Consider the following 14,820-nt stretch of genomic DNA (forward strand, 5'->3'; position numbering starts at 1 on the left):
AAAGAGAATAACCCTTAAAACTCACCCACTTACCAAACTCACGAATGCCACTCTATGTTGCTGCACTCTGTGCTCTACACGAGATGCCTGTTTTTAAACTGTATCTAGGTCAGATGACTCACTACTGGTCAGTCGTTTACAGAACTGGTTTTAACTAGCTGCTAATTGCCTCCTACTGAAGAGTTACCTTGTTTTTCTCTGCCTAAACCCGAAAGATTCCCAGCTATTTAGGGTACTGGCGAGTAATATGATGATGTGTGCATATCTGCATTTCATCCTGCATGGCATCGCACAGTGGATGTGTGAACGGTGGTTCTGGGGCACAAGTATGAGGCTTAGGCCTGTGACTGCAGATGAAGAATGGAAAGGTGCTGCTAAGTGGGCTCAGGCTGAGTAAGGAGCTAGAAGGTGAGATACAGGGCATGCCTGGTGAAGCGATAGAGAGGTCTCCGGCTGGCTTCAGCAAGGAGGAGTATGGCCTGGTAAACATAGAGATGGGGTAGGCACTGCAAAGTCTTTACATTGTGTGAGAGAGTGAGGTTCACATGAAGGCATTGGAAGGTGAATGGAAAGGGTACTCATTCTGACGACCCTAGTAAGGTCGTTGGATTTATTTCGACATTGTGTCGCTGTTGTGGCCACCGTGTTTGGTGCTGAAATATGCTGTGCCACCTCCCTCCACAGCCTTGTCAAAACCCTAGGCGGTGGTCTTCGTCCTCCTGCAGGCTGGAGGGCATTCCAGCGACTCTCCACTGCCTCCAACAAGGCATCAAGGGCGGTGGGGAGAAGCGGGGAGATAGCTGGCGTCCTCCTTACTCCTCCATTTTTGTGCTCTGAAGACATTATGAAGCTGGAGCTGCTCATGCGCGAACTTACCTTGCCAGCCTTTAAGACGCGGATTTTTCTGGGATCTGAATCGGACTTCAGCGCAAGTGCAATGGCTCTGCAAGATTTAGCACCAGAACTTTTGTTAGCCCCCTCCCATCATCATCATCATCATAGGCAGTCCCTCGAAATTGAGGAAGTCTTGTTTCCACTCGAAAAGTGAGTTCTCAGGTGGCTGTACAGTCCATTTCGGGAATTACAGTCTCTGTCACAGGTGGGGCAGACAGTGGTTGAAGGAAAGGGTGGATGGCGAGCCTGGTTTACCGCATGCTCCTTCCGCTGTCTGCGCTTGATTTCCGCACTCTCTTGGCGACAAGATTCAAGGTGCTCAGCGCCCTCCCGGATGCTCTTCCTCCACTTTGGGCGGTCTTGGGCCAGGGATTCCAGGGATGTTGCACTTTATCAAGGAGGCTTTGAGGGTGTCCTTGAAATGTTTTCTTTGCCCACCTGGGGCTCGCTTGACATGTCGATGCTCCGAGTAGAGCGCTTGCTTAGTGAGTCTCGTGTCGGGCATGCGGACGATGTGGCCCGCCCAACGGAGCTGGTCGAGAGTGGTCAGTGCTTCAATGCTGGGGATGTTGGCCTGAGCGAGAACACTGCCGTTGGTGTGTCTATCCTCCCAGTGAATTTGCAGGATCTTGCAGAGGCAGCGCTGGTGGTACTTCTCCAGCGCTTTGAGATGTCTGCTGTATAGAGTCCACGTCTATGAGCCATATAGGAGGGCGGGTATCACTACTGCCCTGTAGACCATAAACTTGGTGCCAGGTTTTAGGTCCAGGTCTTCAAATAATCTCTTCCTCCGAAGGCTGTGCTGGCAAACTGGAGGCAGTGTTGGACCTCGTCATCGATGTCTGTCCTTGCTGATAGTAGGCTCCTGAGGTATGGGAAATGGTCCATATTTTCCAAGGCCGCGCCGTGTATTTTGAAGTCAAGTGTTAACGGCTGATTTTGCGCCACATTCAGTTCTTCGCCCAATTCCGACAAATTTCTTGGCGGGAGGTGCAAACTTTTTGAAGGCGATAAAATTACTGCTCCACCTGGGTTACTGCCCCAACTGAGGCGCGACTGAATTTCTCCCACAACCATTTTTTTTTCAAAAATTGAAGAATGACCCACTTTTTCTCATCATCCCTCTTTGTCACTCCCCCTTATCTCTCTCTGACCCCAATCTCTGTCTCACACTCTCCTCTCTCTTATTTCCTTTCCCTCTGATCTCAGTCATCTCAAATGCACAGACAGACCAATCACACAGCCTTTCCGTTGAAAAAAAACACTCAAAATGAATTTTACATCTGTAAAGCTTTTGAAATTTGTCCACTAGATTTTCTTCAAATAATGTTCAAAAACCTTTGAGTGGAAACTGCTAGAAAATATATTCCTCAGTATAACTGACTAAATGGTACTGATGTATCCTGGGACATTAGAAACATAGAAACATAGAAAATAGGTGCAGGAGCAGGCCATTCGGCCCTTCGAGCCTGCACCGCCATTCAATATAATCATGGCTGATCATGCAACTTCAGTATCCCACTCCCGCCTTCTCTCCATACCCCCTGATCCCCTTAGCCATAAGGGCCACATCTAACTCCCTCTTGAATATATCCAACGAACTGGACTCAACAACTTTCTGTGGTAGAGAATTCCACAGGTTCACCACTCTCTGGGTGAAAAAGTTTCTCCTCATCTCGGTCCTCTATGGCTTACCCCTTATCCTTAGACTGTGACCCCTGGTTCTGGACTTCCCCAAAATCGGGAACATTCTTCCTGCATCTAACCTGTTCAGTCCCGTCATAATTTTATATGTTTCTATGAGATCCCCTCCCATTCTTCTAAATTCCAGTGAGTATAAGCCTAGCCGATCCAGTCTTTCTTCATAGGTCAGTCCTGCCATCCCAGGAATTAGTCTGGTGAACCTTCACTGCACTCCCTCAATAGCAAGCACGTCCTTCCTCAGATTAGGAGACCAAAACTGAACACAATATTCCAGGTGTGGTCTCACCAAGGCCCGGTACAACTGCAGTAAGACCTGCCTGCTCCTATACTCAAATCCTCTCGCTATGAAGGCCAGCATGCCATTTGCTTTCTTTACTGCCTGCTGTACCTGCATGCCTATCTTCAGTAACTGATGTACCATGACACCCAGGTCTCATTGCACCTTCCCTTTTACTAATCTGTCACTATTCAGATAATAATCTGCTTTCGTGTTTTTGCCACCAAAGTGGATAACCTCACATTTATCTGCATCTGCCATGCATTTGCCCATTTACCTAACCTGTCCAAGTTACCCTGCAGCCTCTTAGCATCCTCCTCACAGCTCACACTGCCACCCAGCTTAGTGTCATCTGCAAACTTGGAGATATTACATTCAATTCCTTCGTCCAAATCATTAATATATATTGTAAATATACACTGAACCTTGTGGCACCCCACTAGTCACTGCCTGCCATTCTGAAAAGGACCCGTTTATTCCCACTCTTTGCTTCCTGTCTGCCATGCAGTTCTTTATCCACGTCAGTACATTACCCTCAATAACATGTGCCTTAATTTTGCACATTAATCTCTTGTGTGGGACCTTGTCAAAAGTCTTTTGAAAGTCCAAACACACCACATCCACTGGTTCTCCCTTATCCACTCTACTAGTTACATCCTCAAAAAAATCTAGAAGATTTGTCAAGCATGATTTCCCTTTCATAAATCCACGCTGACCGATCCTGTCACTGCTTTCCAAATGCGCTGCTTTTACATCTTTAATAGTTGATTCCAGCATTTTCCTCACCACCGATTTCAGGCTAACCGGTCTATAATTCCCTGTTTTCTCTCTCCCTCCATTTTTAAAAAGTGGGGTTACATTAGCTACCCTCCAATCCATAGGTACTGATCCAGAGTCCATGGAATTTTGGAAAATGACCACTAATGCATCTACTATTTCTAGGGCCACTTCCTTAAGTACTGTGGGATGCAGACTATCATGCCCTGGAGATTTATCGGTCTTCAGTCACATCAGTATCCCTAACACCATTTCCTGACTAATAAGGATTTCCCTCGGTTCCTCCTTCCTGCTAGACCCTCAGTCCCCTGGTTTTTTTGGGAGGTTATTCGTGTCTTCCTTAGTGAAGACAGAACCAAAGTATTTGTTCAATTGGTCTGCCAATTCCTTGTTCCCAATTATGAATTCACCTGATTCTGACTGCAAAGGACCTACGTTGGTCTTCACTAATCTTTTTCTCTTCACAGATCTATAAAAGCTTTTGCAGTCAGTTTTTATGTTCCCTGCAAACTTATTCTCATACTCTATTTTTCCCCTCCAAGTTAAACCCTTAGTCCTCCTCTGCTGAATTCTAAATTTCTCCCAGTCCTCAGGTTTGCTGCTTTTTCTGGCCAATTTATATGCCTCTTCCTTGGATTTAACACTATCCCTAATTTCCCATGTTGAGTCACCTTTCCTGTTTTATTTTTATGCCAGACAGGGATGTACAGTAGTTGTAATTCATCCATGTGATCTTTAAATGTCTGCCATTGCCTATCCACCATCAACCCTTTAAGTATCATTCACCAGTCTATCCTAGCCAAATCATGTCTCATACCATCGAAGTTTCCTTTCTTTAAGTTCAGGACCCTAGTCTCTGAATTAACTGTGTCGCTCTGCATCTTAATGAAGAATTCTACCATATTATGGTCACTCTTCCCCAAGGGGCCACGCACGACCAGATTGCTAATTAATCCTCTGTCGTTACACAAGATCCAGTCTAGGATGGCCTGCTCTCTAGTTGGTTCCTCGACATATTGGTCTAGGAAACCATCCTTTATACACTCCAGGAAATCCTCCTCCACAGTATTGCTACCAGTTTGGTTAGCCCAATCAATATGTAGATTAAAGTCACCCATGATAACTGCTGTACCCTTATTGCACATGTCCCTAATTTTCTGTTTGATGCCATCCCCATCTGTACACAACTCCCACTAACGTTTTTTGCCCTTTGGTTTTTCGCAGCTCAACCCATATAGATTCCACATCATCCAAGCTAATGTCCTTCCTTACTATTGCTTTAACTTCCTCTTTAACCATTAATGCTACTGCACCTCCTTTTCCTTCTTGTCTATCCTTCCTGAATATTGAATACCCCTGGATGTTGAGTTCCCAGCCTTGGTTACCCTGGAGCCATGTCTCTGTAATCCCAATTACATCATATCCATTAACAGCTAGCTGCGCAGTTAATTTGTCCACCTTATTACGAATGCTCCTTGCATTGAGACTCAGAGCCTTCTGGCTTGTTTTTTTAACATTCTTTCTCCTTTTAGAATTATGTTGTAATGTGGCTCTTTTTGATTTTTGCCCTTGATTTCTCTGCCCTCCACTCTTGCTTTTCTCCTTCCGACCTTTTGCTTCTGCTCCCTTTTTACTTCCCTCTGCTTCCCTGCATAGGTTCCCATCCCCCTGCCATATTAGTTTAACCCCTCCCCAACAGCATTAGCAAACACTCCCCTCTAGGACATAGGTCCCGGTCCTGCCCATGTGCAGACTGTCCAGTTTGTACTGGTCCCACCTCCCCCAGAACCGGTTTCAATGCCCCAGGAATTTGAATCCCTCCTCCTTGCACCACACATGCACAATCCAAAATAGGTGCACAACACAATCCAAATTCAGTTCAGAGTATCACAGCTGTAAACATAAATATCAACGCCAAACCCATGTTTTTGAGATCGGATAAGAGCATAAGAAATAGGAGCAGGAGTAAGCCATTTGGCCCCTTGAGCCTGCTCTGCCATTCAATAAGATCATGGCTGATCTGATCTTGGCCTCAACTCTACTTCCCTGCCCGCTCCCCATAACCCTTGACTTCCTTCAAGTAACAACTTTAATGAAGACATTAAAAGATGCAACAAAAAAAAATCAGTGACTACATTTAATCATGTTATTGTGAAATATTTATTTTTTTAGTTTGGTTACACCGTTATTTTGGATGTGGAAATTTCAATTGCTGAGGAAGGGTGGGTGGAAAAAAATTCAGAAAGCCATTTCAGAGAACTGAGACAGTCCAGTGCCAGACTGCAGAGCTAGACTGTGCAATTAGCGTGATGAGGTCACATAGTTCACATAGTTGATGTAATGAGGACCAAAAAATTTATAATGGAAAAGTTGTCTTGAAAATTGCGACAATGTGACTCGCGTTGTTTATTTTACATTCTGTCGGTGCTGGTGGGGTTATTTTCATAATATTCTTTGCCATTTCCAACCATTTTGAGCAGATTAAAACATGAACAAAACCACATTCCTATTGCTAAAAGGTTCAATACGTAAAGTACGCAACTTTAAAAACATGCAGAAGAAAGCATTTGTTGCAATGCTACTTTTATATTGCCTTCATCAACCACTGCGTCTGATATTGATGGAGAACTGAAGAATAGTATTGTCTGCCCTTTCGGAGAAATATTTTATCAATAGCAGCACACTTGCTATAATCAGTGAAATACACTATTGAGAGTCTTAAACACTTGAAAGGAATGATACTAATTCATGTGGAATGTCAGGACCTAAACATCGATAAGCTCATTATCCAAACGATAGTAGTTGCCAGATAAGTGAGTCATAAATCACCCTGTTTAACATCAGAATAGTTACCAAATGTGGAAGTCTTAATTGAGTATAAAAATATGACAGTTTGGAAAAACAGCAATATTTCTTAATGCAAGGTTATTGACTGATCCCCTGCTTATTAAACAGAAACAATTCTTGCTATTGAGGGAGTGCAGCGAAGGTTCACCAGACTGATACCCGAGATGGCAGGACTGACATATGAAGAAAGACTGGATTGACTAGGCTTATATTCACTGGAATTTAGAAGAATGAGAGGGGATCTCATAGAAGCATATAAAATTCTGACAGGATTGGACAGATTAGATGCAGGAAGAGTGCTCCCGATGTTGGAGAAGTCCAGAACCAGGGGTCACAGTCTAAGGATAAGGGGTAAGTCATATAGGACCGAGATGAGGAGAAACTTTTTCACCTAGAGAATTGTGAACCTATGGAATTCTCTATCACAGAAAGTTGTTGAGTCCAGTTAGTTGGATATATTCAAAAGGGAGTTAGATGTGGCCCTTACGGCTAAAGGGATCAGGGAGGATGGAGAGAAGGCAGTGGTGGGGTACTGAAGTTGATCATATTGAATGGTGGTGCAGGCTCGAAGGGCCGAATGGCCTGCTCCTGCACCTATTTTCCAAGTTTCTACTTTCTGTGAAATGTATAAGATTATGAGGAAGCTTGACAAGGTGGATGCAGAGAGGATGTTTTCACTGATGGGGGAGACTAGAACTAGAGGGCATGATCTTAGAATAAGGGGCCGCCCATTTAAAACTGAGATCAGGAGAAATTTCTTCTCTCAGAGGGTTGTAAATCTGTGGAATTTGCTGCCTGAGAGAGCTGTGGAAGCTAGGACATTGAATAAATTTAAGACAGAAATAGACAGTTTCTTAAACGATAAGGGGATAAGGGGCTATGGTGAGCAGGCAGGAAAGTGGAGCTGAGTCCATGATCAGATCAGTCAAGATCTTATTAAATGGCAGAGCAAGCCCGAGGGGCCAGGTGGCCTACTCCTGTTCCTATTTATTATGTTCATATGTTCTTAAAAGCCTGGACTTTAACTCTGGGTACTTTCCTGTCTGCCCAAGGCAGAATGAAACCTGATCAATTTTATTGGCCAGAGCTCATTTAAATCCCACCAATCGACTTCCCATCCGTTCTGGGCAGGAAATGGGAAAGGGGTGGTGGAAAATCATGTGACTCAGAGGCTATTCACTGAAACCAGGGGCTAAGTGGCAGGACCAGCTGCCGGGACTATCCTGTGGGGTTTTGGTGATCAGGAAGTGGTGGGGTGGTGGGGAGGTGGAAGTTGGGTGTTGGGTGGATGAGTCCACGGCAGGGGAGGTCTTAGGTTTCCTTGAGAAGCAGGGAGGAGAACTCCTGCTCCTTCTGGCCCCACAAGGAAAGAAAAGGAGGAAAGTAAAATTTAAAAAACTTACTTCATGGCCTCAATCCTCTTCCTCGTTTAGGCTGCTGAGTTAAATTGCAATCAGGTGCCAATTATGCCATCGGGACCCGACAGCCATATATAAAAAAAGATCTGCCAGTTTTGGGAGGATATCCTTGTTAACTGCTCATTCTAGCAGGTTAAAATCTCAAACAGCACTAGTAGCTTCAGGGTGGGTAAGTAACCTGGGCGTTTTAAATTTCCCACCTGCCTGGATTCTACCAGGCAGATAGGGTTATACTTTCCCTAAAGTGCTTATAGATAATGGATTCTGGTAGATGCAAAATTACACTGTATGTAAAATTATTTGAAGTCAAGATGTCAAAAAATATATATATTGTATTATATATGCCATTAAAAAAAATGACTGTCTATTGTTTGTGTGTCTCAGGAGCATTATTTGATAGTCTGGTCATTCTGTTAAATGGTGATACAGTCAGATGTGTTTATTGCACAATTTACGCCAAATAAATCTTAAAGTAATATAATTATAGAAATTATGTACCAATGGGTTAAATATCTTTTATTTGCTCATTTTCAGAAAGAAACCCCTGCTCCTAGCCTAATTGGTTCTGAACAGGATATGGCGTCAGTGACTGAAGAGTGCTTGAATCCTGTACCGCATGCAGGTGTTTGTAGGTTACCTATGACTCTCAGGCCACCATTAGGTCTAGGTGCTATCTCAAGGCTTCCTGCTGCAAAAAGTAGACTTGCATTCCAGAGCCAAAGGAATTCAATAAATTCCACTGCACTTCAAATTCAAGGACAAGTTGGCCAAGAAATTGCAGGTAAATAACCAGTAATTGCAATATTAGATCAATGAACTAATTGGACATGAGGATCCATTTCTACATCCAGTTTTTGTATGCAAAATTATTGTTGGACTTTGTCGTAACACCTACAGTTGGCAGCTCTGAGGGAGATTAACTTCCATAGAATAACCCAGAATTTACAACAGTTCTTTGATTAAGTAATGGAATGGGTTGATGAGCGTAGTGTGGTTGATGTGCATATCTGGACTTTCAAAAGGCGTTTGACAAAATACTACATAATAGACTTGTTTGCAAAATTGAAGCCCATGAGATTAAAGGGGCAGTGGCTGCATGGATACAAAATTGGCTAAGAGACAGAAAGCAGAGAGTAGTGGTGACTGGTTGTTTTTCAGGATGGAGGGAAGTACACAGTGGTGTTTGCCAGAGGTTGGTATTAGGACCACTGTTGTTTTTGATATATATTAATGACCAGTACGTGGGTATACAGGACCTAATTTCAAAATTTGCAGATGACACGAAACTCAGAATGTTGTAAATAGTGAGGAGGATAGCAGACTTCAGGAAGACATTGACATACTAATAATAATAACTTTTATTTATATAGCGCCTTTAACGTAGTAAAACGTGAAATAGGCAGACACATGGCAGATGAAATTTAACGTAGAAAAGTGTGAAGTGATTCATTTTGATAGGAAGAATGAGGAAAGGCAATATAAATGAAATGATACAATTTTAGTGGGGCTGCAGGAACAGAGATACCTGAGGGTTTACGCACACAAATCTTTGAAGGTGGCAGAACAAATTGATAAATCTGTCAGAAATATGGGATCCTAGGCTTTGTAAATAGAGGATTAAAAGTACAAAAGCAAGGAAGGTATGCTAAACCTTTATAAATTACTGGTTAGGCCTCAGTGACACCACACTTAAGAAGGAGATCAAGGTCTTGGAGAGGGCCCAGAGGAGATTTGCTAGAATGGCACCAAGGATGAGAGACTTCAGTTATTTAGATAGAGTAGAGAAGCTGTGATTGTTCTCTATAGAGCAGCGAAGGTTAAGAGGAGATTTAATAGCGATGTTTAACATTTTGAGATGTTTTGATAGTGTACATAGGGACAAACTGTTTCTACTGGCAGGAGGATTGATAACCAGAGGATACAGATTTAATGTAATTGGCAAAAGAACCAATGGGAGATGAGGAGAATTTCTTTTTTTACACAGCGAGTTGTTATGATCTGGAATGCAGTCTGAAATAATGGTGGAAACATAGTCAATCTAACTTTCAAAAGGGAATTGTATACATACTTGAAAAGGAAACATTTCTGGGCTCTGGTGAAAGAGCAGGGGAGTGGGACTAATTAGATAGCTTTTTCAAAAAGCCAGCACGGGCATGGAGGACCAAATGGCCTCCTTCTGTGCTGTATGATTCTATGATACACAAGCCATTCAGCCCAACTGGTTTATGTTGATGTTTATACTCCACATGAGCCTCCTCCGACTTTAATTATCTCTTTCCACCCTGTCTTGTATCCCTCTAGTTTCTTCTCCCTCATGAATACAGCAAGCCTTTCTTTAAATGCTATGTTTCAACCACTCTGTGTGGCAATGAGTTGCATACTCTCTATGTAAAGAAATTCCTCCTAAATTCTTTATTTGATCAGTTAGTGCCTATTTTATATTTATGGCCCCCTGTGCTGGACTCACCCACAGGTGGAAATAGTTTATTCACTTCCGCCCTATCAAACCCCTCAACATTTTAAAAACGTGTATCATGTCTTCTCTTAGTCTTCTCTTTCCAGAGAAAAGAGCCCAAGCTTGCTCAATCTTTCCTGAAAGTTGCATCCTTCAATTCTGATAACATCCTTATAAATCTTTTCTGTACGTTCTATAGCTCTTCAATATCATTTTTGTAGTATGTAGCAGAAGTGCACACTGTACTCCAATTGTGGTTTAACCAAGTTTCGATATAAATTTAATATTACAGACACAATTCTCTGGTCCCGGGTTCTTGCCCACCTTAAGTTTGTCTGGTTTGTCTACTATTTCCGTTCTTTCTATCTTAACTGTTGTAATATCTCCCTTGACTTCTTCCATTGTTGTTATTTCCTCTTTGTTAGCCTCTTCAGTGAAAGCTAAGGCAAAGGCCTAAAAATTAACTCCTTGCACCCCCCCCCCCCCCACCACCAAACCCCGGCCTGCAGATAAAATGGGGGGTGGGAAGGGAGACCTAGCCAATCCTTTCCCGCCCAGATCAGACCAACTGCAACTGGAAGTGGCAAGAAAACCTGCCCAAAGTCGATCGGGTCTTTAAATATGCAGATTGGGCTCCAATGTTGTAATCGGGGCCCGATCTGCAATTTTAACCTGAGGTTTGGGCAGTGGTGCAGTGGTAGCTTCCCCACCAGACCAAATCTGGTCTCTGGCAGCTTCCTCCAACCGACACGATTTTAATGGCCAGGCAGCTGCTTCTCGTTGACTTCTCGGCCATTTTGGTCAGGAAGTCGGCAAGCAGGAAGCAATTGAGGATTGGTGTTAAAATCGGTCGAACCTGCCTGCTGCTGCTCCTGACGGGCATTACGCTCGCTTTCCTGCATTCCCACCCGGGAGTAAAAATTCTGGCCAAAATATCTATTCAGTATTCCTGCTATTTCAGTACTATCTCCTGTGAGTTTATCTTGTTCATCCCTATCTTAATTCTCCTTTTGTTAATTCTGTGTTTATGGAATACTTTACTTTCTTTTATATTCTTTGATATTTTCATTTCATATATCTCTTTATTTTTCATGTTCGTCTCTTAACACCTCAATATTTTTCATCTCCTTTTTTTCCTTTCTTTTCCCAGTTTACTCTGTGCCTTCTCTCCTGAAAGATTTGGCTCTTTATTGGGGTAAGGTTCAATGCACCGAGCGCCGCCTTGTTCCTTGGCCTAATGGCCATTACCAAGTGGTCATGTATGAGTCTGACACATTGTTAGCAGACGTTTCGCGTATGGGGGCATTACAGTCAAGCTGTTCCTGCTGTTACCCAATATTGTGAGACACATACACACGTATATAGAGATACAGACAAACACAAATATACACACACACACATAGCCATGGCCCAGTTGGTAGGACCCTTGCTGCTGAGTCAGAAAATCGAGTCCCACTCCAGAGACTTAAGCACAGAAATCTAGGCTGACACTCCAGTGCAGTACTGAGGGAGCACTGCACTGTCAGAGGTGCCGTCTTTCAGATGAGGCGTGAAACCGAGGCCCCGTCTGCTCTCGGGTGGATGTAAAAGATCCTATAGCACTATTTTGAAGAAGAGCAGGGGAGTTATCCCTGGTGCCCTAGCCAATATTATCCCTCAATCAACATCACTAAAAAACAGATTATCTGGTCATTATCACATTGATGTTTGTGGTAGCTTGCTGTGCACAAATTGGCTGCTGCGTTTCCTACATTACAACAGTGGCTACAGTTCAAAAAGTACTTCATTGGCTGTAAAGCGCTTTGGGATATTCAGTGGTCGTGAAAGACGCTATATAAATGCAAGTCTTTCTTTTCACACACACACACAAATACACACAGACACAAATACACACACAGACACAGACAGACGAGCAGATATGCACAATATCCATCCACGCAGATGCACAGACACATACACCGCCACACACACACACACACACACACACACACACACACTATGACACAGACATACATGTCTAAATTAGAATAAATAGCTCCAGTTGAAGCTCTAGCATCAGCATAGTGAGTTGAATGGTCACTTTCTGTACTGTAATTTCTGTGAGTTTAACATATTCCCACCCCGAAACTCAGCTAAATCAGCATAGACTGGAAGATTGAACCGAGAAATTTCTTGCTTTATATGGCTGAGAAACTCATTGAATTAACTTGCTAAGCTAACAGGGGTCTAATGCCTAACCTGTTTTCCTTGCCTGTTTGTATTGATATCGTATTGTTTCCTGTGAGCTGCCACAACTGCTTGGCATTGCTAAAGTAGGTGCATAATACTGGTTGCTGATTAAATAGTGTGGAGTGACCACATCACCATAGTTTTATTCCAGTTCCATCTACTACAACCATCCAAAGAGTTTTTGATTATGATAATGCGGCTTTCCCTCTTTTCCTTTTCAGGCTTCTGAACTGTGTGTACATAGTGTGCTATTTTGAATGCCTTGCAAATCGGTTGCCTACATAACAGCAGCGACTGCCTTTCAAAAATGATCCATTGGTTGTAACACAATTTGAGACATCCTGAGAATATGAAATACTATAAATCCTCATTCATTCTTTATCATTGACAAGGGTTGGTAGGCTGAAAGCAAATTAGCTCTACTGTGCTGATCAATATGCTCAGCATATTACCAATCAGATAGCTCAGGTTGTATGGAGTAAAGTAGCACATGCTGGCTAAGTGATGTCAGAGAGAGGACATTCATGTAGATTTAGTGCAGTTTCCAACAGCTCCTATGCTGAAATTAAGACTGAGTTAATTAAAGCACAAGGTGATAGCTGAGGATTCATTTACTGAGATCCCATGTATTCATGTATTATTATAGGTCATTATTTTATATTGCATAATTTTATGGTAGAATTGATTGTACAATTAGTATGAATCCAGTAAGCTGAGATTAATAAAAATAATAGGTTTCTCTCTTGCTTATTTATCAGTGGACCAAAATGTTAACTATAGTCTTACAAAATAAATCCATTCCTTCAGTTTTTTAATTTTGACCATTAACTATAAGAGCATAAAGGCACTATTGTGAAGAGATTACAATATGTTTTCTTGTGGTTTAAAGAATAAGACAAAGAAAATTATATTCCTATCCTAATTGGAGATAAATTCTAAATGGCATTTGCGTTAAGTTTTCATCCAGTTACTTCGAGGATCTAATGGTATGTAGATGGGGAGAGGTAAGAAACGACTCTACAAATAACAGCATTGTGAGATGAGTCAACCAAATGGCAGTGGGGTCACTGGCCCAAATGGTGCTTTTTTCTGTCGTAAATTACTTATGTTTCAATGGAAGAGATCACTGTTGTTTATGAGTTGTAGTGAAAATGTAGATGTGTGTATGTCTTTATGATTGAGCTGTAAGTAATGAACAGCAGAAATATTCCTCCAAAATTATCTGCAGCCACATCTTTCACAGGTTTCTGCACCAAATATGACCATAATAAGCTTCTATCTAGATTGCAGAGTGGGCTCTGGCACATTGTAAAATGCTGCACATTGATACACAGCAAAGTGGATGTGCTTTCTATAAATTGAATGACTTTCAAACAGAGGCTAGAATCACTCGCTCCTTTTAAACTACTGAATATATGACACAGAATTAAATAGACCGTAGTGAAAAACAGAAGATCAGAGAATATGAGCATTGCTGAAGGCGGGTATGGTACTTTTGAGGACAACGGGGAGTCAGCCTTTGAAGAATGAAAGAAACATGAATATATTTCTATGTGACTCCCCTTTCTCATTCATTACATTTCATGTCAAGTGTTGAGTTGAGCCCTGGAGCAGTTTTCAAGACACTGGGAGAGAATTCTGACTGGTGCTAAGCTGTTTGTATATTGTAGTTTCAGCTCTGCAAAAATAACAGATACACAATATAACCAAAAAGTCAAACACCAAGCAATATTGTTTGCTTAATTCACAAGTCTGTTGTTTTGTAGATGATAAAATCCTGTTATTTACCTTGTTTATACCACAGTGAAACTTTAAGGTCTAGATGTCGGTTGATGCTGCGCCCATTTTACAGACAGAAAACGGATGCCAGGACTTCCAAATTGTCAGGCAGTGTGCGCACTCATACCCTTTTCTTCTACGGTCCTTGTTAAGGAGGCAGATGGGTTATCAGCCTGTTAGGTGAAGTCCACATATGTTTCTGCTCATGCCATACCTCAGTTACTGGCTGCCCTTTGCAAACAACTAGGAACCTGTGTGGGGACAGACCCTTGGTTGGAACTAAAGAGCACAAAGCCTGCAATCAAGGTGTTCCCAAGCTGATCCTTAGAGACTGAAATTGCCCCCCTCTATAAGCTCCATTAGAGGCGGTAATGGAGTGGATAGGCCTTACCGACTGGGGGTAAATGGATGGGCCGACGCGTTGTAAATTGCCCCCGGGC

General features: G+C 42.5%; 1 protein-coding gene across 4 annotated transcripts in view; it reads left to right on the top strand.

Moving 5' to 3' along the window:
• LOC139275187 (microtubule-associated tumor suppressor candidate 2-like) overlaps positions 1-14,820 on the top strand; it is an 876,619-nt gene that overhangs the window by 406,862 nt on the left and 454,937 nt on the right. For 3 of the 4 annotated variants that reach the window (XM_070892299.1, XM_070892301.1, XM_070892302.1), the window contains 2 exons: positions 8,452-8,698; positions 11,523-11,567. In XM_070892299.1, coding sequence (XP_070748400.1) covers positions 8,452-8,698; positions 11,523-11,567 — 292 coding nt within the window. The remainder of the gene's footprint in view (positions 1-8,451; positions 8,699-11,522; positions 11,568-14,820) is intronic. The other variant, XM_070892303.1, reaches the window with a different exon arrangement.

This window comes from Pristiophorus japonicus, chromosome 10 (assembly GCF_044704955.1).
Source record: "Pristiophorus japonicus isolate sPriJap1 chromosome 10, sPriJap1.hap1, whole genome shotgun sequence".
In the NCBI taxonomy this organism is placed as follows: Eukaryota; Metazoa; Chordata; class Chondrichthyes; family Pristiophoridae; genus Pristiophorus; species Pristiophorus japonicus.